Source organism: Tetrao urogallus (assembly GCF_951394365.1).
Source record: "Tetrao urogallus genome assembly, chromosome: 5".
Lineage (NCBI taxonomy): Eukaryota > Metazoa > Chordata > Aves > Galliformes > Phasianidae > Tetrao > Tetrao urogallus.
The window spans coordinates 6,783,421-6,809,204 of NC_136818.1; the positions used below are offsets into that span (position 1 = coordinate 6,783,421).

Consider the following 25,784-nt stretch of genomic DNA (forward strand, 5'->3'; position numbering starts at 1 on the left):
TTTACTCTTACAATCTTGCATTTATACATGGAAATTTAAGAAATTGAAATAAAATGTGTTTTAATAGATGTTGAAACAGCTTTTTTAAATTTACCAGACCATTTCTGACTGTATATATGTATATAATCCAGACTGTTTATCTGAATTACATTTAATGAAGATAGAAATGGCTGTCATTAGAAAACCTACACCTTAAATTACGTAAGACTTCTTAACAGAAGTGAGCAGCTAATTTGACACATTTACCATTGGTTATATTTATAAAAAGATGCTCTTCCTTTCCCCCATTTCTTGGTAATGTGATTAAAACCCTGAAACTCCTTATAGACATCTTCATATATGTTTCTGTCTGAATGTTTTTGGATTTTTCTGCTTGTTTGCAGTTGGGGTGGACATAATGCTATAGCTATCACCTTAAAACTTAGCAAGAAGATCATCCAAAGCAAGTGTCTATAACCATGTTTTTTCAAGACGATCTATAAGAATTGTTCAATAAAGATGTTCCTTATATGTATAATTCTCCTTTATCTTTATTGATTTGTTCATATTTTTAATAGGTTTTAGAATTGTCAGTGTTCCAGTAAAATATCATGTAATCTTGTTTATGGTTAGGGTAATAGAGTTACAAATTTGGACAAAATTGTAATCTATCTAAGTTGTGTTTCTTTTCCCCTACAGTCACTTTTCCCAGTCAATTATTTAAGAAAAAAAGCATTTCTAAACATGAGCCATAGTACACAACGTGAGAAAAGGAGTTGCTCTCTCCGAAAGAAGGTATCTGCCCTACATTTTTAGGAGGACAGTGTTTAGTAGTGGGCTATGTTTGACCCCATAGTCATTTTTTTGTCAGTGTTTCATAGAAGTTGCCATGGTAGAGACAAATAAGCCCACAGTTACTATTAAACTGCCTTTATACATGGGACAACAAAACCTTCTTGATGGGAAAGAATTGCTTATCTGTGGATATTGATCTGAACTTATGGTGTGCACAGGTTCTGCATATTGGGCTGAATCTGAAGAAAGAAGATGCCCACTTAAGGGAGTCTTTGCACCAAAATTTGCACTCAGTGCTATTACAGTGAATGAATGACTCAGCTTTCCCACGCTGGGATCACAGCAGCTGGGGAGAGAACACAGTGTTCAGATTGCTTTGATTTATGCTGAGGAAATCCCTAATGATCCAGAACTAGGGCAGAGCTAAGCCGAATATTTTACCCTCTTGAGACACTCTGCCTACTCTTCTTGCAGCTGACACCCCAAATCTGAATCAACATTTTATTTCTCGTAGTCATATTTACAGCTTAAATCTTCATTCCTTTTATATCTAAAATTCCTGTTGACATCAGTGTCAATCGTGTAAGGAGCACAGAAAAGTTTTCCTACGTGATGGCTATTTGTGTTTTGCTGGGAGACCACTTGCCCAATTTTGTGAGAAACTCCTTGTTATTTTTGCAGCTTGTGTTAGTATTCTTTGTCATAATCTCCTACTCATGCCACCACATAAATTTCTTCTTTTTCTTGCCTCCTTTCTGATAAGTGGATTTCTTCCTCTCCCCGTGCATGGCCATGAAAGTGGTCTTGTGAATTTTTGACTTTGTGATCGTTAGTTACAGGCTGGCTCTTGGTGCAAAATTTGACATACAAAAACTATACATTAGAAGTGAAACTAAAGGGAGGCTTGCCATATGCATTTCACTAAAACAAAACAAAAATACGTGTAAACTGCATCAATGTTTCAAGATGATGTGGTTGGAGTTTCAACCATATTCTGGAAAACTGAAGATGATCAGCTGCGGTTACTTCACAAGGGAATTAGGGAATGTCTCAGATCTCTGCTTACAAATATTTTTGTTAATCTGATGCTGATAATCTGTGTCTTCTGTTGTTGTGATTTTCAATTGCATGAAAACATTGAAGGAATTGTATTTGAATATGGTTTCCAAAACCACTCCTCTAAGTCTTTTTAACAGACCAAGCTTGAATAACACAAAGTCCAAAAGGTCTTCCTCAGCATTAGGGCTAATGTTGAGATGTTGTATTAAAATACTTGGTTGTGAAGAAATGTTCTAGCATTTCCTTAGAAGGGATTTCAGCAATTTTAATATTCCACCAAATGAGCATATTGATAAATGTGGAATTGACCTGTTAACATGCACAGAGCATTTGTGGTGGCCTCAAAGCTGTGCAATTGCTGACTTGTAGAAGAATAAGCAGCCATTTCCAGGTAATGCTTTCTCTACCAAGAGGACACTTTGAAACAGATCTCTATACTAGCTTTTGGAATTGAACTGAAGTAAAATCTAATCCATAAAATATTTAAAGGGACTTTGCTCAAATATAATGCAACTTCTTATAAGACGTTCAGTACTGTTCCATGTTTGTCTCCTTTTGGAGGCTCATTGTTGGTGGAAAATTACCAGAAGTTGTGCTCAGTCTTGCTCAGTATCTACTCAATGTTTCCGATAATATAATAGTTTGAGCAAAGTACTTCAAAGTCAATAAAGATGAATGATCAATTCTCAAATTCCTCTTATTCACACAACATTTCAGATTGTTCTACATGAATTACCAAAACAATATTACATTTACAGTTGATCTTCTACAGTAATAAAGATGTCCCCGAATCCCAAAGCTGCAGAAGTGTCGCTTCCAATATACAGTGATCAGTTGCTAAGCATAAATGCAGACTATGGGATCTTGGTAAATCCAGCATTTTTCCCCATATTTCTAGACTGTCTTCAAACCTGAATCAGAAATCCACCCCTTCTTCAGGAAGGAACTGCGAGTGTTTACTTAATTTGAAGCCTCTGGGAGCACTAAAAGGTGTGGCTAAAGAGATATGTTTGGGAGCTTTTTTGTATATGAATATCCTTTCATTCATATTTAAAGCTGAGCCAGGATAAGATGTAAGCTATACCAATGACATTTAAAAAAAAAAAAAAGGACCTAACTGCAGGACTGCAGCTATGCTGCGTGCCTGAATACTGATATTCGTTGTCGTTTTTTTCCTTTCTGAATATGGAGTTAGTGCGTGGTTGGAATGACACTTGTGTTATACAACTACAGCACAGGTCATGTTGCTTTAGGACACTGAACTCTCTTCTTTAATCCTCCAGTTTCTTTGTTTAGCTCATGACATTGCACTGCCAAAATACATTTTTTACAGGCTGTAAATCACCTTTACAAGTGGACAGAGATCATCATTTGAATCTAACATTCAGCATTTCAGCTTTAGAACAGGATTTTCAACGCCAGGAGGATGTTTCAGATATTCCCTTCCTGTTATGGTTAGTTAGGTTCTTATTCTGAATTCTTATTCTAAATGTCAAATAGACAGGTACATGAAAATAGCAGGAATTAGATCAGATTTCCTTCTACTTACCTCTGTACAAGACGTTGAATAGTCTGTTATTACAAAACCTGAACACTTGGGGAGGAATTTAAGTAGTGAAAATTGAAAACACAAGAAATCATGCTGGAGTACTTTAGAAATAATTTAGAAATCAATTTTTCAAATCAGTATAACAAACTTGTAGTTGTCAATGCAGAGTCCAATGTACACTAACGTATCAATTATGTTTCTTTATAGAAATAGGTGAATTGTTTAACTGCTGAAATATTAAAAAAGGATTTGATTGTAAGTCAACAACCCGTAAGAGCAAGAATTGTTAATTTTATAGAAGAAGAGGTTATGTGCCATAAAAGTATTCCTTTATTTTATGAAAATAATGACGTATGGTTTATATTTTCCACAAAAAAACTGAGTGGTACTGAATGGTTTTCCAGTGACACTGTAGCTTCTTTGGGATCTAAGGATCCCATTACCATTCTGTCTCCATATAGGGGAAGCAGAATATGAGCAAATCTTTATTCCATTCCTGTTCATAACTATGTATGGCAGAACAGAGAAGATTCAAAGGTTTTATTGTAATAACAGTCAGAATACTTCAATTAAGAAGAAGAGAAAACCAAGGACCTCTATGACTGACCTGGACACGAAGCCCATCTGTGCTTGTTTTCTGGTGCCATAGGGTGGTTTTATAAGTTTGCAAGGCTAGGATCCTACTAACCTAACCACTACCACTGGCAGCAGTAATGCTTGGCTGTTTACAGCAAAATGACTTTGCTTTTGCAATGCTTCAGAGAATACTGAAGCAAATATATTGGTGCTGGTTTTGAGCTCTTCTATATACTGTGCCTTTCAGCTTTCTATGCTTTGTAATATCCTTCTTTCTACCATACGTTTTTTCCACAAGCTTCAGACAAACAATTGTTTTTTTTTAAACAAACAATAGCTTTAATGCCAGCTGCAAAAAAACAAGTAAACAATTGCTGGAAAAACTTCATCCAAATCTCTCTCCTAACAGGGATTTCTGTATCTTCCTTTTGCTTATTGCAATCACACATGAAAAGGCATTTGCTTTCTCACCGTTCAGCTTGGGTATCAGATGGATTACTGCCTTTGTGTTTGAATACTATTTAAGTTGCAATTATTATTGTCTGTGTTTTCACAAGTTGAACAAAATCTTGATCCTGATCCACATAAATATTACTGCTTCTCTGTCATTGCTAGCGCTACTTTCACCTACTGTCTTGCAGCATTTTAGTGAGAATGCCAGTTGTCAGCACTCCACCTGTATGCTTTAAGCCTGAGTAGTTACAGATGAGCAACAGTTATCCATCACAAATGGCTAACTTGTTGATGAATGAATCTCTTGTTAGTAAAAGTAGCTTTGATTCTTGATCATAGGCTGACTGTTGCACTCCTTGAAGGGCTTAGAAAAGTATAAAAGTTGACTTACAAGAGAAGAAAGAATTGGTGAGGAGGATGCTCCCACAGGTCAGTACTTGCCACTTCATTCTCTGGTCTTTAGTAGCACATTTTACGCCTGTGCTCATGGGCTTTTACTATTTTGACAGTGGTTTCCGTTAACCATGGCACAGGGTCTATTTCTGGTCCTTTTCACTTTTTCCAGACTGGTCTCATTGTTTTGAAGCCTCCTGTGAGCTCTATCCTGTGGATAGTATTTGGGTCAGAAAACATTTTATTATTATTTTTTATGACAAAGAATCAGTATTATTATTTTGAATCATATGAAACTTTGCAGCATTTCATCAGTGGCTAAAAAATTCTATTAGGAAAAGGAAAACTTGAGTCTTTTCAGCTGCTTCCTCTTGAGGGATGTAAGATATCAGCAAATTTTGCAAATGTGTTCCAGAACAGCCAGCTGTTACTACCCACCTGCAGCCATAATATTGATGGAAATGAGTATGGAACCTAAACACACATAGCTTCTGTGATTATATGGAAAGAGTTTAATACATGACGATACTTCAAATGTCATCTGGCAACTTTTGCTACATGACATGGAATATATTAGGAAACAATTTAGCTAGCATAGAAGGTCTCACTGGATGATCACCCATTGTTTCTTTATTTAATATTTCAACTGATTTCTGAAAATATTACCCAGGTATGCTGAGAAAATAAATGCCACGAGCAGGAGGGTTCATGCATCCAGTCGAAGGTCAGATAAAAGTTGCTCAGGTATTCCTACAGAACTGCAATTAGCTAGTAATGTAACTAGGATTGATTGTCCAAAGTCTGTGCATAAATGAAAAGAGAAGAAACAGAAAATAAAAGAATCTTTTTTTTTTTCTCCCAGAGCTGATTAAATAAATAAATAAATATATATATTTCCCTACACCTCTGCTGATATTTTGCTAAAAAGAAGTGAAAATTTTGGCAAGAAGCTTTCAGCTTCAAATCTGTTTTCAATATGTCCATAGCCTGGTTATGTGCCCTATCAGGACTCTTAGTGTTTTTTTTTTTTTGAGGAATCAGCACAAAACAAATTATGCTTTATGACAGAATTTCAAAAGTTTGGAGATTTTGGCCTAAGGAAGCAAGGACCCTGAGTTGATCTTTTATTCCACTGCCATCTTTCTAAATAGACACTTTTGAGGTCTTGAAACTTCAGATTATTGATGGAAAGTAAAAAACATTACTAGAAAGCTGGCTTCTGTTGGTGGGAAAGGGTGCTCACTAACAAATTTGCTATTTTCCCAAGAATGGTTGAATGGAAAGACTGTGTGACTTGGTGTTCAGGTCCAACAACACACAGATTAGTGGTCAGCCCACAGCACAACACTGTGGAATAGTGGTTCCTGCTGATTTGAAGAAGCAATTACACAAAATATTCTGTTAATGCTTGCCTGCAACACCACAGTAATCTTTAGATATTGTGGATAATAATTGTGATGTAGTATTGTAGATGAGGAGACATGTTGTTAGGCTGGTCTGCTTTAACAAGGCAAAAAGAGAAGCAACGGAGTTCCAAAACGACATGTTTCCCTTTGTCTTCCTTACCTATGTGGGCAGAGTGTTCTCGATTATCATTGCATTTCACAGCAATCTTTGGGACAAAACGATTGTTGGGAGGAAGTAAACCTCCAAGGACCACTCCAAGGACTAACAATGGGCTGACAGGGGACCATCATGGTGCTAGAAGGCTAGATGACATTGAAGATCGCCAAATATGGCTGTGTATGTTGGGCAGTCATTGGGGGTGGGTAGGATAATGAATTTGGGAATGCAATGGATATGTAATGCATGTGAAAAAAATAACCTCTTTACGAATGACAAACTGGTGGAGCATTCTTGGAGCGTTATTTCGATGCTATCCCAGTGCTGCCCATAAAAAAATACCTTGCTAACAGTAACAAAACTTTGCTGTTAAACTTCTACTTATTGATTTCTCACTTATCAGATCCCTTTGAAAGCTTTGTGTTAGAAGGTGGCCTTCTGCACACTATCCCCCTCCCCGGGCCCAGGTGAGCAAAATTAACATCAACAGTGAGATTCTGAGTGAGAATTGCTGCTGCACGCAGGTGTTGCAACTGTGGGTCTGCACTTCAGTGTTAATTTGAAGGCAACGAAAGAACTGACAGAAAGGACACTGAAATGGGGCGCGGGCCTAATTTGGTAATTTTTTCAAACTGTAAAGCTTGTCGTTAGCACCTCAGGCAGTGGCCTTTCAGTATCTACAAATGGGCCATAAGAAGGAAGGGGATGGGCTCTTTAGAAAGGTCTGTTGTGAGAGGACAAGGGGAAACGGTTTCAAACCAAAAAAGGTGAGACTTAGAACGGATATAAGGAACGTGGTTTTTGTGTTGAGGGTAGAGAGGTGCTGGAACAGGTCGCCAGCAGAGGTTGCGATGTGGACATTGCATAGCAGTATACCTGAGGTCTTACTACAGTAAAATCCTTTGAGTCTTATTTTCATGTTGCTCTCTGTAGCATCCTAGATATTTGCATTTCAGTCTTTTAAGTAGCAAAGTGAGGATCTCTGCTGAGGGAAAAAGTCCTGTAATTCACAATCTGTGAGCCATTTGCTTTCGTAAGACTTCGTTACCTTACAAGGGCTCCACAATCTCACAAGTTAACAAGACACAGGTGCAACTGATTAGTGAGCCTGGTGGAGCCCAAGATAGTTGCTAACATCCTCTCTCAGTAGGTGAGTATTTATTTTCCCCTTCTGCGTGCCAGCAGGTTTTGAAAACTCTTTAACTGAAAAGACTAAATGTTATCAATATTTAGAACTTTTCAGTCTGAAAGGATGTATATTCCTGTAAAGGAGAAAAGGGAGTATGACTTACTTTAAAATGTTAGCAGTAATGAATGATTTAAATTCTAAAAGGTTAGAGAAATGACCTTGGTAAGATTTCATTGGGGATTTTGCACAGAATGGGTGTTTGTATTATTTGTGATCTTCAGCATCTGTAGCAGTTGCAGGTAACAGTTTTTTCCTGTTTTGAAGTCCCTTTGGTCTAATTTATTTTTATATAGCCTTATATAAGGTGCTTTGTCATGAAAGATTCCAAAGACCTCCTGACACAAATATAAAAATGTAGTTCTTTTTGTGAGAAGGCAGCAGTCCCATGTTGCCAGTTTCTCACATTCAGAAATGGTGAGTCTAAAATCTCACAACTTGTGGGGTTGGCTTGAGAAGTTCATTTTTCTTTGCTTTGTGTTTTTTTTTTTTTTTTTTTTTTTTAATAGAATGTTATTCTAAAGTAGATCTGACCTTAAAAAGGAGGAAAGCTTTCATTTATAGAAGAGAAAGGAAAGATGCTATGGGAAAGCAAAAACAAAAACAAAAAAAAAAAAGAGAGAGAGAGAGAGAAAGGAAAGGATATCTCAGCTGGCAAAATACTGCAGGTTTCAGGAATTCACCAAATGCTGTAATATCTAAAGAATCAGCAGGAGAAGAAATGAAGCCATAGCGTTTGGGCCTTCTGAATCTTTAACGCTTGTTCAGAGCACAAGAGTGCAGACTTAATTTCAGCATTGCTACTTTGTGCCCAGCTTGATTACCTTGTCTGGTTAAATGATGAAATTGCTCCTGTCTGCATTTGAATGCTTAGTCCTTGTGTAGTGAAGGCTGCATTATTCTTGTGGCATGAAGCATTGTCCATCGAATTGGCATTATGTTAGTAATGCTACATAGATACAGTCCTTAATATTTAAAATGTGTCACATAAATACTAAGAAAGCCCTTCTTATTAGCAATCCTCTTTTGAGTTAGATATAACTTCTCATATCTGTAGCTATTTGACCGTGCCAGGTGTCTGCCTCAGGCTGAATTCTGTGGTGTTCTTTGGTTTGTTTTCTCCTTTTAATGTCAACCATAGCAACTCTGTTATTCCTGAGAATTTTGCTGGAGAAAATCACCCAAAATAAACCTGGTAGACTTCTTAAGGGGCTTAGTGTGACCTCCTCCTGGGAGAAGGCACTTAGCCGTTAGTGAAGGGGTGACTGATCTGCTGGAGATGTGCTTCAGTGTTGGTAGATTCAGATGGAAAACCTGCCACGATATGAGTGATTTTTATGATGAACTTTTAAGTTTTACCTTAAGGCTTACCTTGTGCTTACAGAAACGTGTTAGAATATGATGTAAAATATGGCCATCCATGCTTAATGACTTCAGCTCTGATGCCAAACCACCCAAATGTGTGCTGCTCCCCTCCAAAACTAGTAGCTCCTTCCAGCCCCAGTCAGGAATCTGTGTTTCTGGTAATAATACCAATGGTACTATGTGCTTTAGCCATCTTTTCTGCCTGTGTTCAGGGTTTACCTCATTCATGTTTTAAAAAAACAAACCATTAAAAAAGAACCATCCAAACAAAATAAACCCAGAGTGAACCTTAACACTTGACTATGCTTTGAATTCCTGAAACAATTTTGCAAAGGTTACCAGAAAAGCAGATTTTTATCAGTAAACTTTAAGATAAGGGCAAGACAGATCTATTATTTTTTCTATCTTAATGAATTTAACAGCGAGATACTTCCAACATGCTTAGCACATGCATCATGGAAAGGGGACTTTGCTTTTCAGTAAGTACCTGTGTGGTCTCGTGTTGTCCAGTATCTCCCACCCCTGGCAGTCCAAGAACCTAAGACTGCAGCACATGCCTTCCTCCCTGCTGTGAAACCCCAGTGCACCCTGATGTGTGCCCCGAAGTGGTTCAGTTGTGCTTGCTGGTGTTCTGAGAGGCTTTTCTGCATTGTGCCTCTTCCACCAACCCAGAAGTTGCAGCCATTTGTCAGAATGACACAGTAGATTGAAAATACGCTATACCAAAAACAATCATATGTGATTTCACTTCAGTTACAAGTTAGAATATTGCTTCTTTTAGTGGTATTTATACCTTCCGAAGTGAATACAAGGAAGTGTCTTTGTTGCAAAATTTCTCTGCCATTTTTCTCTGGATTGATGCTCTGGAGAGTAGAGCAATTCCTAGGGAATTTGTAAGTACATTTCATCTAGTTTTATTTTCTTAACTTTGCACTTTTCTTTAAAAATCGGGTAGTTTCTCATTTTTTGAGCTTCTAAATTATATTGCTCATTAAATGCCTCCCGTTGTATGTCTATAATTCATAAAATATATAGTGATAATTTTCTTGGAAGAGAGTGCTTCAGTGTGCGTAGCATATATCTAGTGTTGTTGCCCTTTGTTTTACAACTGGTATATTATAGAACAAGCAAGAATTAAAAAAAATGAAACTCGTTATGTTCAGAAAATTATGCTTGCTGTATCAGAAGCTGTTGTTGTAGTGCTCAGTTCAGAGAAGTTTGCATACCTTATTGAGTGAGCTGCATATTTTTCTGGCTGAGGTGTGTACACTGTAGTCATTACGTTTTTGCACACTTCACTGACTGAGCTGCATGGGCTACTTCAACTGTCACCAGGAATACTCGACTGAGTTCTGCTGCTTATTTGAGTGCTTCGGTTTGCGTGCTTTATTACTTCAGCGGTGTATGTTGATAAAGTTCTGTTCTGTGCCGTTAAATTTTCATTCTGCCAATCTAACTGTATGCCGTGCTGAGAGAACTGCATGCATTGCTAACTGCGTACTCTGCGGTGAACACGAGTGGCTGAAATGTTATAATCTGCAGTGCTTTGTTAAATGAGCTGCATATTTTTGTTTTTGTATACGTTGCTTACCCAGTTGTGTACATTTGCCCTGCTCATTATACAAAATAAGCCTGATTGGAATAAGAACATTGTCTACCAGCTGTCTGCTCTGAGTCAGCCCGTAACAAAATTAGCAACTTTCTCTTTCCAACAGTGACATGATTGCATCCAAAGTTTAAGGCAATTGGTTTGGAGATCTTGTTTGTTTCATTCACTCTGTGCAAACATGGAGATTGACAAACCAATTTGTAGCAACTTAATTTGTTTTCACAAATATGAAAGAAGTTGAGTAACAGAGGAAAAACTCAGCACTGTAGTATAGGAAAATGCTTTCATGTAGGTTATGAAATGCATGCACGTGTGTGTATATATATGTGTGTGTGTGTATATATATATATATATATATATATATACATACCTAAATATAATTATCTAACTTAAAGCCTTATGTTGTAAGTGTAGGACAGAAAATAACTGGAGATCTCTTAAAATAGGCATTTCATCCAAGAAGCAACATCCTCAGTGCTGAAAATTACAAATATAAAGTTATATGAACACTGTACTTCCACTAAGAGTTTATTTTTTTAACTTATCTCATGGCTGTTACAAAAAACTCAAAATACTGCTAAATACCTGTAAACTCATGTGCATAGATATGTAGCTTGCTCATTAATGTTGATACAAAACTGAATTAGCAGCTATAAGAAAGTGGTGATTTTTTTTTTTTTTAACTAGCTATCTTTGAGCCGTTTCCAGTAAAACCCATAGATTATTCTTAAATTTTGACTAATTTGCAGAGTTTGCATACGTAGCAGCTTGTGCTTCCATTTATGAAATCTTCAATGCTACCACGCTTCTAAAAACCTTTTTTTTCTTGAGTACGGAGATGCTTAATTAGAACTATATGTGTGTAGTTTGCCTGGATTCTTACCTGCCCCACGTGCAAATGTAACTGTACCTGGATCCTGTTGTCAGTGTCCCACTGCTGACTGCTTTCACTTTAATGTTATAATTCACTGTGTTCTGAACAGACTGCCTGGAAGGTCCATGTTTGTTTTTGTGAAATTTTACATATGAAAGCTTAATTGATCTTACTGCTTCAGTCAGAATTGCTAGATTTCAAGCAGTGGCCACTTTTTTCTCAGCCTTCTTATGAACCATTATTTAACAATGTAAATATTATAATAGTTCACTGTAAAAATATATTTGTGAATATCTCAGGGCAAATATAATTTTTAGCAGTCTTCACTAACACCAGCGGAAAATAAATGTAGAGAGAGAAATACAAATGAAATGCAGTAGTATATCCTGGAACATCATATCAAAATTAATTTAGTGTTCATGTTTCAGTTTTTCTATGTACACTAATGTTGCATATCAGAGGCATGAGAAACCAGCTATATTGGATTTAATATCTGTAAGGTTAATGTAATACATAAAATGAGCTTGGTCTACTCCAGACTTTCTTAACAGAAACAGGATAAGTAATTCTGCATGAAGTGATTTACAGCAGACAGATGGTAGGGAAGAAGGTTTTGTCTTTTTTCTTTCCTCTGCATGAATTTACTTTTGGTATCAGTCCATTACCAGTGAAGATCTAGACTTTTCTCTTCCTTTGAACCGTTAAATGCCAGCTGCAGTCTCCCCAAGATATCGGTATATACTAAGATGAGAATTGGGCTCTCATCACTACCATATTCAAACCAGTGATGGCTATGTGCAATTTCTGATGTATAACTGTTCTGTGTAGTTTTTACAGAAGAGAATTCTTTCTTTTGTCAGACAGAATGAAGAGAAATAATCTTCTCTTAGGGGAAAAAAAAATCAGAAGTTTTTATTTTTCCTGTTGCTGTGTAGAAATAAGAATCTTTAAGAGATGAAGCAGTTGAAAGATTTTTGTGAGATCAGTTTCCCTGTCTGCCTACTTTCCACTAACATCTTCAACAGATAAACTGGACTTGCTTTTCTGTTTTTGAATCTGAGTAACCTATTTGTTTGTTTTGATAGGATCCCCCCCCACCAGAAAACCAAGTGTATTAAATTCAAGTTTACTTTCAAAATACGTTACTGCTGCGAGATGTAAAATGTAGGCTATTAAAATACTAGGAATACACTGTGTTATCTGAGATCTATGGAGACTAAAAGTACTTCAAAGCATAAGATACATATCCATTCTATATTTTCTGTATGCTTTTATGCAGCTGGTATATACGACAAATGTGTAGAGTACTTCATAATTTATAACTGAGATTTATTTCCTTATTCTAGAGAGTAATTTTCAATGTCGTCAACTTCAGTAAAACAAAAAGCCTCTATAGAGATGGAATGGCTCCAATGGTGAAATCCACAAGCAGACAAAAATGGTGAGTTATCATTTCAAAGGCTTGCTTATTACGAGAAAAAGTGTTTTACTTGGGATTCTTTTATAGTGAAGACCTTCTGGCTCAGGTGTAGCTTTTAGTAAGAGTAGGAATGAACTTGAATGTATGAGCAATGTTGTGAGAATAGGGTTCTCTTTGGTGCATGTGATCTGGATGAATTCTAGAGGCCTCTTCCAGCTTTGCTGTGATGATGTTTTAGCGTTTTTTTCCAATAAGTGTGACTGAAGATATGTCTGAACACATCGAACAGTGGGGACTCTGGCTAAATTGCTGTTTGGTAATCTCCTCACCATCCAGCTGTGAGCATGGGCTCTGGTTTGGCTTGTTTAACATTGCACTCTCCCAAACGCTTGTAAATGCTATGAGGTAAACAGAATTTCTAAAAGGCTTTTTGGGTTTGGTTCCTTTGTTTTTGAGAAGTTGCAGTTAAGAGTATGAACTCTGCCCTCTGAGATGACTTCAATTCAATAAGCAGTATTTGCTCTTTTATATATTGATGTAGATGCAGCTGAAAACACCAGAAGGTCAAACAACTTGGTCATAAGTTAGGCAGTATATATAACATGGAAAATTATGCAGATATGGAACACAAATAGATGGTGCATTTTTTTTTTTTTGACCAACTGTAATGAAATGTCTACTGTGAGTAATATGTAAATCTAATGAGTCTAAATGTATGCAAGACTCTCAAGAATTATATAATTTGCCTTTAGCAAGATTTATTTGAATATGGATAGTGAGGTTAGACCACAAGTGTACAGTAACATATTCTTGAAAGTCTTTATTGGTTAATTATTAATCTGTACGTAATCTTAGTGTTATATATACATGTCTTCCTTAAATACTTGAACAATCAGAAAACTTGAGTTCACTGAGTCTTAACTTTTGTGATCATGAGATCACTTCTTCTTTGTTTGACCAACAGGTAGGGCTATTTATATTTATTTTTTTAAATTAGATGGAAAGGTCACCTGGACAGAAAAAACCTGCCCTGGAAGCAGGTAGCAGTTGGAGTCAATTTCAGCTCAATAGGTGTATGTAATAACATTGAAAATTAATTAAGAAAAAATCCATTGGTTTTTTTTTTTTTTTTTTTTTTGGTAGCAAAAAATCAAGTTATTGTTTACTATTTAATTTCCAAAAAGCCTTTTTGGGGTATTTTGGGGAAACATCAGACTTACTTTAATCATATTTCAGAACCTTTTCTTTCTCTCACTGGAGTCTGGTATTTGCAGCTAAGTATATTTTGTGTTAAGTCTATATATAAATCAGATATTGCTTTCATACAAATTTTATGCCTTACTTTGGTTTCAAATTAAAGTGTAAATCTTACAAAACAATGCAAAATGGGGTTTTTCTAGAACATATAGGCTCCTTCACTATTTTTAAAACTGATTTCTCCTTCACTTCCCAGGAGATCTATTTATTTTTGTGTTTTATATTTTTAGGGGGATGTATTTTGCTCCTATGAAAGTGAGGAATGAATAGCATTGCCTGGAGCCATGCACAGTGTGCAATACAGCTTCCTTTTACAGGGCTACAACCGTACTTTAATCCTGTTTCAGAAATTCTACCTCTAATTTCTTTCTTTAAAAAAGATAATTATTGCATTAAAATATCTTTTCTTTTTCTAATAGCCCAGGTGTGAAAACTTGCTGTACCTTGAAGGTGTGAATTAATTCATACCGTTATCAGGGCCCTCAGTGATATTGGGGTCTCCTCAGTATAATTGGCTTGATGTTATAGGAATTATATGTATACTTTTCAAGAGGGAAAACACATAGATTATTTTTGAATACATGCTTTCTATTAGACCTGCCTTTCACGTGGCTTGTGCCTCTTGCAATTGCTTCTTTATCTGTTTCCATGGTGTTCTAATGAAATCTGTAAATAAAATTTTCTGTTTCTCTACTGAAATGGAATAAGATTTCCATGCACATGCAGTGTACAGGTAGCTGTGGTGCTTGAACACGAGTAGGGCAACGTTTGGCTTGCATTGATTTGGTCTTGTTTGATGCTTCTTATGAATTAATCTAGAAGCAGCACTGAATTGAATTGTTTAATGCTGCTGAAGTACTGAGGTTTACATGAACGTACTCAAGATTCAGAGTTGTTGGAGAGAAATACTTAGGACTCTTCACCTTATACTAAAAATTAAATGAGCATAGTGATTTAGTAAATATAATGTAATTTGGTAGGAAAAGCAGATATTAATTACAGGAAGTTGAAGAAACACAACACATTAAAAAGAAATTAAAAAAATAAAACGACTAGAAGCCGTGTTCTACAGATTTTCCATAGCTTCATCTCTGAACTCTCCTGTACTAAATAGTTTAGGAACTCACCATTATTGTGCCTGCCTGTGGAGGCATGTGATACATACTGAAATTCTTCTAACTTCCTCTAGCCACACAGACAAAAGCAATGCTGTGTCATACACAACTATTCTGCCTTTTTAAATACAATCAGGTCTGAGTTTTATGATGGCAGTATCTACTATTTGTTTTGCATTGGAGCAGTGTTATGCCCTTCTGACTGAAATAAAAAATCCTGCTCTATTCAGGATAGAATTTGACCATATAGCTTGCAAAATCCTCTGTATCAAAAGCAGATTGGCCTCCAGAGACAGTGAATTTTAATGTTTGTTTCGAATGTGGTTATGTGAACATGGCTCCGAGCTTTGCGTTGTTTTGCGAGTTTGATTCTTGACTCTGGAACAAATCATTGCCAAGTGCTCTTGAAGTAGAGTGTGTCAAACACAGATCAACATTTTTGACCTGTATTCTCTTGCCCTGTGGGGTAAAATCTTTAAATGCAGTCAGCATCAAGGTTTAGCTCAGTGTTAGTGATGTAAATGGGGTATATCACTGTCATCAAAGCACTCTGTGTGGACACAGATGTTCTGGTGTTGACATATTCTTCTCTTTTGAAGTAAGGCCAAACATTTCCAGTAATGAGCTACTTAAAAAGGGGAAGCAGTATGCTGAATGATAAGGAAAAACCAGATTTCATGGTAAAGAATAAGATTATTTTTTAAAAAGAAAACCAGAAAAATGATTTAAAAGATATGCATTTCCACCGTAAATGTTAATAGATTTACTGAATGCTTATTCACAAGAAATAGAGGCAGAAAAATAGAAACAAGTTCTGTGTCTCTATTCTTGTTTTCCTGGATGTTTTTTTTTTTTTTCTGTGGGCATGCTAGGTTGTTACTGAATAGTATAGGGTTGTGTCAGTTACATCAGTCAAATCTCACCACAGTGAATCACAGCTCATACATAGAAATGCAGCGCTGTCACACCGTGTTACATCAGTTACGTTTCAAGATGAAAATCAAGGCTTTATTTCAAGCCAGTGGAATGGGCCGTGTATGGTCACTTAGCATTTCTGCTGACAATTATCTGCTAATCTGGAATTATTAAACTGAGATTTTGGGTAAATAATGTTTCTTTTTTTTTTTTCTTCCTTGATAATGACTACCTCAAATATAGAGGATCGCTGTAACACACACCTGTTCTGTTTGGGTCTTTCTGATTTGTGGAGGTGAAGAGTTGCGGTCGAGGTGGGTTACTGTAAATTGCATTTTTGCTATGCTGATGCAATTTTTAGTGTAATCTCTCTTTTATGCTTCATTTTAGCGTGATCTGTTTTGGTTGTGGCTTCTTAATGATTTCAAACTGAAGTCTCTATTCTTAGGAGCTATTAAAATCTATCATGTGGGCATGGCTGTGGAAGACTGTTTAAGTACATATACCACATCATTATATTTATTCTATGAAGTTTTACAACTTTCTCAAAGTGAAATAGAAGAGTGACTTGTTAGAGAGGCAGCAGATTTTCCAAATGATGAACTGAGCAAATATTCCCTTTGGGCAGAGAACAGCTATAACTCTTGATTATTCAATGTGAGCATTGCCTCATTGGGGACGTTAGTTTTTTTAAATTGTGCTAATCTTTTAAAAGTAACAACTGGCCACTCATCACCTTAGGTATTTCAGCAAGATCATGTGCAGAAGTCTAATTAGTATTTATAGAACAGCAGCTCATCCCAGTAGAATAGTAGTGGTAGCTGGCAAATATCTGGTTGACACCTGTTAAGTCTTCAGACATCCATTGTATTTTATTCTGCATTTTAAATGAGCAGAGAGCAGTAGGTGAAGTCCCCATAATTAAGGGACAAAGGATAATAATTAACATGGTTCTTGAGTGGATGAACACAAGGTTAAAGGCTGCTCAGCACTTGTGATACTGCATTTCAGGAGATGTTTGTATGTAAGTAATAATGCTAGCTCAAATGCTATGTAGGCTACATCATACAAGAGAAGATTTATGTCTAGATTTAAATGTGTTTTGTTTATAATGTCAGATTTTAAACTGCTTCTTGGCGAAGCCGTCACTTTCTTTCCCGTCTTTTATCTCACTTAGCACTGATAGCTTTTAACTGGATAGCTGCCTTTGCCAGCAAGCACTCCACTACCTCTGTTGCTATAACGTCTACTGTTACATTCTCATAACACATTGCTTCTAAAGTGTATTTCTTTTGCAATAAACCTGGAAATACAGAAAAAAATCTAGGTAATTAATTCAAATTTGAGAGTATATGCAACTTGGTAAATATTGTCATGATGAAGAATTTTGGTAGACATGGAGAACAGCAATGCAAGTTTTATGAACAATACTCCCATATGTTCCATTCATCAGAAGGGGACAAGACTGAGAAAATCTGCATTTTGAGTAGCTAAAACGTGTTGTTTCTTGCCAAGTTTCTTTTAACATTTGTCTACAATGCAGTGTTACAATCACTACCATGTCTATCAGGCTGCATTATACATTCAGAGACTTCCAACAGCGTTTTTAGTATGTATTTATATATCTTTAGCCATAAGATAAGCTGTTTGTGGAATGAGCTGTCACTTGTGGTGGAACAGTTTGAGAATAAAGCACTAAATTTATATACGGCTTGCTAATCTGAAAGACTAGTAGTGCTTACTGTAAAATATATGGTGGACCAGGGTTACTGATAGTATCAACTTGAATTTAGGTAAAGAAGATGAACATGTTTTTATCATTACCTAGTTTTTTCTTTGGCCTATTTTACAACCTTGGCTATTCTCTGAAAGTTTGTGCCTTTGCCAGTTTTATAATGCTGCTATTTTATTTTATTTTTTTTGAGGGATCTGGTAAGAATGCTTTTGGAAATTCAGAAACATTTTCTCTGAAATACATGGATGTACATCAGTGCAGGTTTCAGACAGATATGGACCTGTCTGGTAAGAGCTGCTCCCTCTGCTGCAGCTCTGCATAGGGACACCATACTGGTCTCTGGCCATGGTTAAAAGTCTTCTTTTAGAAAAGGAAGTCTGCTTCACTATAGATCCATATCTGACTGGCTGTATAGGTGCAACAGGAGGAGTGGAGCAAGGTGGTAGTAAATGTCTGGCACAGTATTTAGGGAGTGAGGATTGCTGCTAGGAAAATACCTAGAAAGCTGTCTGTGGAACCATAGTCTCAAATTTAGTAACTTGTGGCTTTTCATTTGGAGAAAATAGGGAAAAGGACATGATCTTACTGAGCTTTTAGAATCCTATATTAAACAATGAGCAAGAGTTTTGACTTGGTCTTAGTGAAGTTCTTTGAAGGAAAATGACATTTTAGGTAGTTTTGGGGAGTGTGTGTATATGAAAGTAAAACAGCTGCCTCCAATGTTGATTCCAGCATAAATCAGTGTTGGTGTGCATATTGTAAAATAACAAAAGAGTGGTTGTGTCTGCAAAACCATAAAAACAAATGCTCCCTTCTCCAACCCAGCCAAAGTAGTTATTCCTGGGAATTTAAAGCAGGTTATATATCTCTTATCAGCAACAGCCTTTGGAAATAGATGAGAGGTGATCTTTTACGTATAAAACTATGAGCTGCATCCTTAGGCTAATGTATTTGTGTACATGAAATGGGAATAGTTTATAGCAAGAAAGCAATTTATGTTTTACTGACTGGATACTGTACTGGAAGTTTAAGATTCACAGAGTTATACTGGGGAAAGTTAATAGCAAAGAAATTGGATTAATATAAAAGCAAATGAAAATTAAGATTTGAAGAAAATATAAGCAGCTCCAAATGGCTTCATAGTCATTATTTTAAAAACTGTGCTATTTTTTTTTTTTTTTTTTTGTGTGTGTGTGTGTGTGTGTGTGTGTGTGTGTGTGTTTCCTCATCATTGTCTTACTGATTTCCTACATATAATTTTATTTAGGTTACAGTGGAGCCCCAGTCAGGATGAAGGCTTATTGTACGTAGTGCCATGGAAACATATAAATAGACAATGACTTTTTCCAGAGTTGTGAAAATTTTATGATTGATTTTAGTAAGAGCAAACTTAGGCCAATATTGAGCACTTCTGAAAATTCCATCCTTAAAGATTTATTCCAAGCAGTAACTGTTTAAAAAATGGCATACTGCTTACATAAGAGTCTAAATATTTGATGGTTATAGTATTTACAACTAAAACACCAGAGGCTATGTGCTTTAATACCTCAATCTGTTTCCCATATACTCTGTCAACATGAGTTCCCTGCATTGATTGAGGGCACTCTGTGATCCCTAAGGTTGTATTCATGAAAGGTTACCCTTGGTACTACTTTATTCATGAAAGGTTTGAAGCATGTAGGAAACAAATGAGTCTGTTTCTACTAGGTACATTTTTGGTCTATGGTAAATAATTATTGGGGTGTTGGTGAGAAATTAGAAATCTTAAAGAGGTGATGCTGCCTGAAAATACTTTTCCCTCACTTCAGAGCAAATCACAGCAAACTTTGCAGTTGGAAGTCTAAAACAAGTGAACTGTAGTTTTAATTTTCCTTGCTGCAGTCCATGGAATTGAATTGAATGGCTGCAAAATATGACTGCAGCTGTGTGCTGCACCCCATCCTGAAACAGGTCATTCTCCTTTCTCAAGTGATGGGTATTTGGTGGAACTGATTGCATGAAGTGTTCAAAAAACAGTGAGACCCTAACCTTGGCAGGTTTGGTGGAAAAAAATCTGTATAAAAATTGAAGTGCTTTCCCCTAGATTGAGTTTATAAGTTAGACAAATACAGGCAGCAGTGAACTCAAAGCAGAGTCAAACTGCCAAAGAGGACATTGCAGCTTTTCATTGCAATTTTGTACTTTGAACTAATGGAGCGAAGCAGAATGAAAATCACCTCAGTTAAGAATGGCATTTATCAGTCGTAAGTACTTAGTGGTAAGAGCCCTACACAGACAAAGCTGAGTGTCACCAAGAAATGTACTCGAAAATCAGTCTGTTAACACAAGGCTATACAAATAAGACCCAAAAACTGTAATCAGAAAATGTAACATCTCTTTAAGATTGTTTTAATGGTCTGAAGAGTGCCAGGCAAGTTGAATTTAACAAGATGTAATAATCTATGGCAATGTAATTGAGAATGCATCGGGACGCAGTATAGTTAGGTTACATTTTTGCTTTCTTTCACTTAGACTTGCATCTTTAAAGATCTTTTGACATATTTAAATAACAACAAAAACCAACCATAGTACTGGTTGAATTTATATATTGCATATACTGTGCTTTTGTTATATATCGGGAATAATATTTTAGGGGAAGTTAGCCATAATGGCCAACCTAATATTTCTAAATGTTTGAATCATTAACAACCTTTTTCTTTCTATTGCTATGAAAAAAAAAAAAAAAGTAACAGTAGCAATGTTCAGTACAAAGCAAAAGTGATGGGGAAATGTTTGTTGGGAACTCCTGGTAAAAGTAAAATGGTCCTCCACACCCACCTGAAATTTGCTGTGCTATGGTAAAAGCCAAAGCAATTACTTCAATTTCTTTCAATATAATGGAAAATAAACATTTTTGCTGGACTGTGGGAAATGAGAACCATGGAAAAAATAAGCCATAACTATGCCCATTGATATTGTAAGAACAATGTTAAAATATTGAATGCTGAATTTTCTCACATGGTTTTACAGTTGTATATAACAACGAAATACAAGATCCTACTTTTTAATGCTGCAACTGGAAAGGTTAATTTATGAATTAACTTTTGTATGATATGCCATTGGTTTGAGAAAATTAAATTTTAATGATAAAGATCTTTTCTGCATCTCTAGATGCTGAGGCAGTGGTTAAAACTTGTTTTCGAGCTGCTTCAAGTATGATTATTGAATTCTAGCTTGAAAGTGAAATGTCTTCCTGCTTCACTGTATTAACTATCTGAGATTGAAAACCTAGCGAGTTTCCCTAGTGTGATTAGAAAGTATCCAATATTTTTTGGCAGCAAATATTAATTCCAGTCTTTCTGTGTAGAACTGCTCAGACAGGATAACTGGCTGTCAGATGCTTGGTCTGATGGGAAAGTAAGGCTCTGGGATCTCAGCTGGTGGCTTTGCTGATGGTTTCCTACCTCTGGAAAGTGAGGATCATTCTGGGAGAAGAGTTGTGCTGGCTGAGGGAACTGAAAGGTGCTGGCTCTTGGTTGAATATGGTCCATTGGGAAGATGAGCCATTAAAATAGGTATCAATAGAGCAGCCCTTTTGTTAGTGCTCTGTGGTATCACCACTTTCTCTTAGTAAAACTGGTAGAATTTGGAGTTTGTATTTCTTTGGTAGCTGGTTAGGCAGTGTCACTAGTACCACCCCTTAGTCTGGGGCTTATCTGTAGCACGTGTGCAGCTGAGTTGCAGGTGAGCTGTGGCTGAAGTGTATTTGTGCCGCCACAGGGCATTATATTTGTTGGATATAAATAAAGCTTAAATGCTGGCCTTTGTGGTTCTCTGCTGGGCAGAGCATCCATAAGCAGTTCTGTTTGGACTCATCATATTGGGATGAGTGTTGCATATAGAGGATGGCAAAATTGGTTTCATGCTTGTGCTCCCTTTCTTGCTCTGTTGCTTCAATAAATGTGCGCAACTCCAGCCTGTTAGTTTGTGTATGTTTGTTATAAAACTCTCCTCCCATGCTCTAAGTAAGTGTGCAAAGGTTAAGGGTTTCAAAACCTTCTTGAAAATGCTCATCCTATCCTCTTACAAATTTTTTTTGTCAGCAATTGTTTCACCTATCAGTGTGTTGTGGGTTTGTGGGCATGCAGCAGTTCCTGGGAGCTCACAGCAGTCAGATGGCACTGTGTGTCCCATGCACAGCCATGTGGCCAGGCCTCCTGTCATGGGAGGCAAAGTGGAGGCATTTCACTACCCCAGAATCTGATGTGGGTGCACAATTTTATGCTTTTGATTGTCTTGTAAGTGGCCAAGTCTTCCCTGTCACAATCATCAGATCAAGGTTCTGTGGTGCCCTGCTGCAGCTGGTAGCTGTGGCTGCTTTTCTTCCCCTGTGGGAAAGAATTGCAATGGGAATGATGGAGGTTCTCTGTTTCCTTTTAAAATAAAACGAAAAACAACACACATCTAAGTGACAAACAAATGCTCTTGAATCTTGGAATTAATACAACAAGGACATGAAAGAAGATACTTGCATCTGCCTTGAGCTGCAGATGGGAGACTGATATGTCAGTGTGCTTTGTTTGCACTGACCATTAAGATGTTTTTCCAGCTCCCAAATCCTAGTAACACAAACCATTTAAATTTGCATTGCTGGACTCACTAGGGATGTGATTTCAGATGGAGAAGTTCATAACTTTCTGAACTTCTCAAGTTAACTGGGCGATGCTATTGTAATTGAGGAAGAAAATTATTTATGTTAATCTCTTAAAAAAGGCATAGTTAAAAAAAAAAAAAAATTGTACTCATCCTACAAAGAGTTTTGCAGAGCTGTTTGTTGGGAGTGTGTGATACCCTTCAGCAAATTTATAGGAGAGACCACTGCAGCTCCAGATAAAAGGTGATTCAACTTGAAAGGATAGAGTCACCATAAAAGAAGATGAGGAATATCCAAGCTAAAGTAATGTACTGTGCCCTTTGGATAAAATCCTCTCCTAATATTTCTCTTAGTATAGTTAAAAAAGCACTGTTACCTCATGGCTTTGAGACCAGCAGCGATACAATAATTTAGCTTTGATAGGGAGAAGAAATTTTCCCCATCTGCTACTCTACTGGATAGTTTAATGTTCCTATGTTTTTTTTTAAATGTCATTCAGTCATTGAAACAGAGTCATACAGCATATGTGTGTTTGTGTGTAGGTTTTATTAATACAGAAACATAATTCTCTGGGCGCTCATAACAGATTCTTGTTCTTCTGGGGGTGCTGGTGGAGGGGGCTGCAGTGCAAATCCTGCTTGGGAAGTGTTTGGCTCTCGTGGGTTTCATGAACTTGAGGAGTGACTCAAAAGGGAGAAGTGCAGGTGCTGTCAGGTGGGCTTCGCCTTATTTTCTGTCAATAAAAGCTAAGTCAAGGTAAGCAGGAAAGGACATCTCAAATTTACTAGGTGTTAACCCCTGCAGAAATATCAGAAGTCTGACATTTCTTTAAAAGAAAGAATCAATTAGAGGGAATACTGTTGGTACCCCCAGTGAATTCAAGGACTTGATTTAGATGGAGTCATGGGTATAAATAGGCAGATGATTACAGTGTGTTCTTCTGTAAAAGTAAGACTAGCCTTGTGTTTTAGTGCTGTGTCACACTCCTTGTGCATATGTGGTTATGGTGACTGTTACACTGTCTGTAGAGCACGTAGGGTTTATAGTGAGTTAATACATACTGTCTTGGCACTTTGGTGTTTCATCATGTTGTATACCAAGTATGGTTACCAAATAGTTACCTGATGGAAAGCTGTCTAATTGCTGCTTTTGTGCCATTGCAAATTAAGGGTCTGTCCCTGCCCCCTCTTGAAGCGCAGAGGTAAGTGGGGAAAAGTACCAGGCATCAGTTAGAATAATGTACAAATAGCTTTTCTTTTGGAAGTTTGTTATAGATGCAGCCTTGTTTTCCTGCCATTATCTTTATTAGTAAACATGGGGCTGGAGGTTTGTGCATCAATCTGAAAGGGAACGCTAAGCTGAAGATCTGCCAGTAAAGAACAGGGTGCACAGGGGAGAGGGCTTATCAATATTTGAAAAAATCTTAAAGCTCTGTGTAGCTGTCAGTCATTGTGTTTTTCTGTAACCGTGAATCTCACAGATTTATTTTGAAGTATTCCCTTACCTTCCCTGATAGGAGATACTCATATGTTAGAAGTTAATATCTGTGATCTGTGTGGCTGGTACTCTTTGACAGGACTCTCCCAATACTGTGAAAATAAACAGATCACTCTGGATTTGTCATTTCTAATGGTCATCTCCATGTACTGGGGAAGTACAGAAACCAATAAGCCTGATGAATCAGAAATGTCTGTGGTGCGTCTGTTTGTGCGTGGGGGATGCTTCTTCAGTTTGTTTACTTTTCCTTATATTTTGGCAAAGTATTCCAAGTTTAGGCTGGGCTTCAAAAATGTATCTGAAGAGAGGAAATGAAAGTGTGGATAAAAATGGAGAGAAAATAGTAGCCCAGAGTGAAATGTGTGACTAACTCTGTGTCTGAGGCCTCTTAATACTAAAATTACAGAAGGAAATAAATTACATGTTGACTGTGTGCTTTTCTTCCAGTCTTAGAGCAATAGAAACCAGGATGTCTTCTATATAAAGTAACACTGAACTTAACTGCAACCATACATAGGAAACTTCATTTTAGCTCCTTAAAGACTCTTAATCCTGCTGCACAATAGAGCGCGGTATTTACATTCCCAGTACTGCCACTGTGTGGCTTCCTCTGAAATTCTGCGTGCAAGGAAAACCATTTTCTATCAACTCTTCATCGCAGTCAAAGCGCTGTGTGTGTGTGTGTGTGTGTGTGTGTGTGTGTGTGTATTCCAGGATGCATACTCATCTGCTGTATATTTTTTGTTTTGTTCTGCCTTTCTTGGGGGGGGTGGAGGGGAGGAGGGTTGCTTATGAAATTTCTGTTGTCCAAGCTGTTTCTTCAGCTCCTTAATGTTGGCAGTAGAAGTCGCATGGCTTTTATTTTTTCTTTGTTTTAAAAGTTGCTAGACTATTTTGGTTTCAAGCCCCAAAGTTGCTGTAAATCTCACAAGGTTCTAATGCTTGTACAGTGCAATGCCAGAAAGATGCATCAACTGACAATCTTGTGCTCACATAAAGAGTATTTGTAGCTTTAACTCAAAACGTAATTAATAAAAGCTATTTCTTTTCAAGCCACCAAAAATGTGGATCAAGGCTTAGAAAGCCTTCTGGTAAGTGAAGCTGGGATGCTTCACAGCAGATGCACAAGTGGTGTACATATTCACAGACAACATTTACAAGTATCACTAGCACGTTCTGCCTGACAGCATGAGCCACATGCATGAGAAGTTAATGGTCACTAATGCTTCAATAAAAAGCAGTTTATTGAAATGCTTAAGATGAATCTTTAAGCACCGATATTTTAAATTCTACTTTGAAACTACACTCCCTATGCACTTCTGTTGGTATCCAAACATTTTTTTTTTAAATGCAAGAGTCATTTTATAAGCAATTAAAAATGTCAAAGCCCCCCAACACTAAGCACAGTAGTTACTGAAGTCAAGATTAAGCAATATTAAAAAATGAAAGCATTAAGTCAGTTGTATTAAATAAAATCTTTTTACTGTGTTGCTAGCAGTAAATGAAACTTGGACCTCAACCTGCTGTTGAACACCCATATTTTTTTTTTTTACCTTCACTTTCTGAAAGGCATTTTTGAGAATGTAACACTGGAAGATGCTGAAATACGCAGGCTTCACGTTTTTGTGGCAGATGTGGCGAATGTAGGCCAGAGTCAGAAAATCTGGATGCTAGTAGTGACTTCTGTATCTGTGACAGTTTGACTTCTGCTCTTTTCTTTTTTTCTTTTCTTGAATGCAAGATATGAGCTCCAGAAAACAGTTCCTTGACAACAAGTCAAATATACAGACTGAAATCAGATGTATTCAGAA

General features: G+C 36.9%; 1 protein-coding gene across 2 annotated transcripts in view; it reads left to right on the plus strand.

Annotated features, from left to right (window-relative positions):
- Window positions 1-25,784, plus strand: part of LOC306946966 (BEN domain-containing protein 5-like) — a gene marked incomplete at both ends in the record, with an annotated part of 850,824 nt that overhangs the window by 198,626 nt on the left and 626,414 nt on the right. For both annotated transcript variants that reach the window (XM_079536119.1, XM_079536118.1), the window contains one exon: window positions 12,748-12,842. In XM_079536119.1, the coding sequence (XP_079392245.1) occupies window positions 12,748-12,842 (95 nt within the window). The remainder of the gene's footprint in view (window positions 1-12,747; window positions 12,843-25,784) is intronic.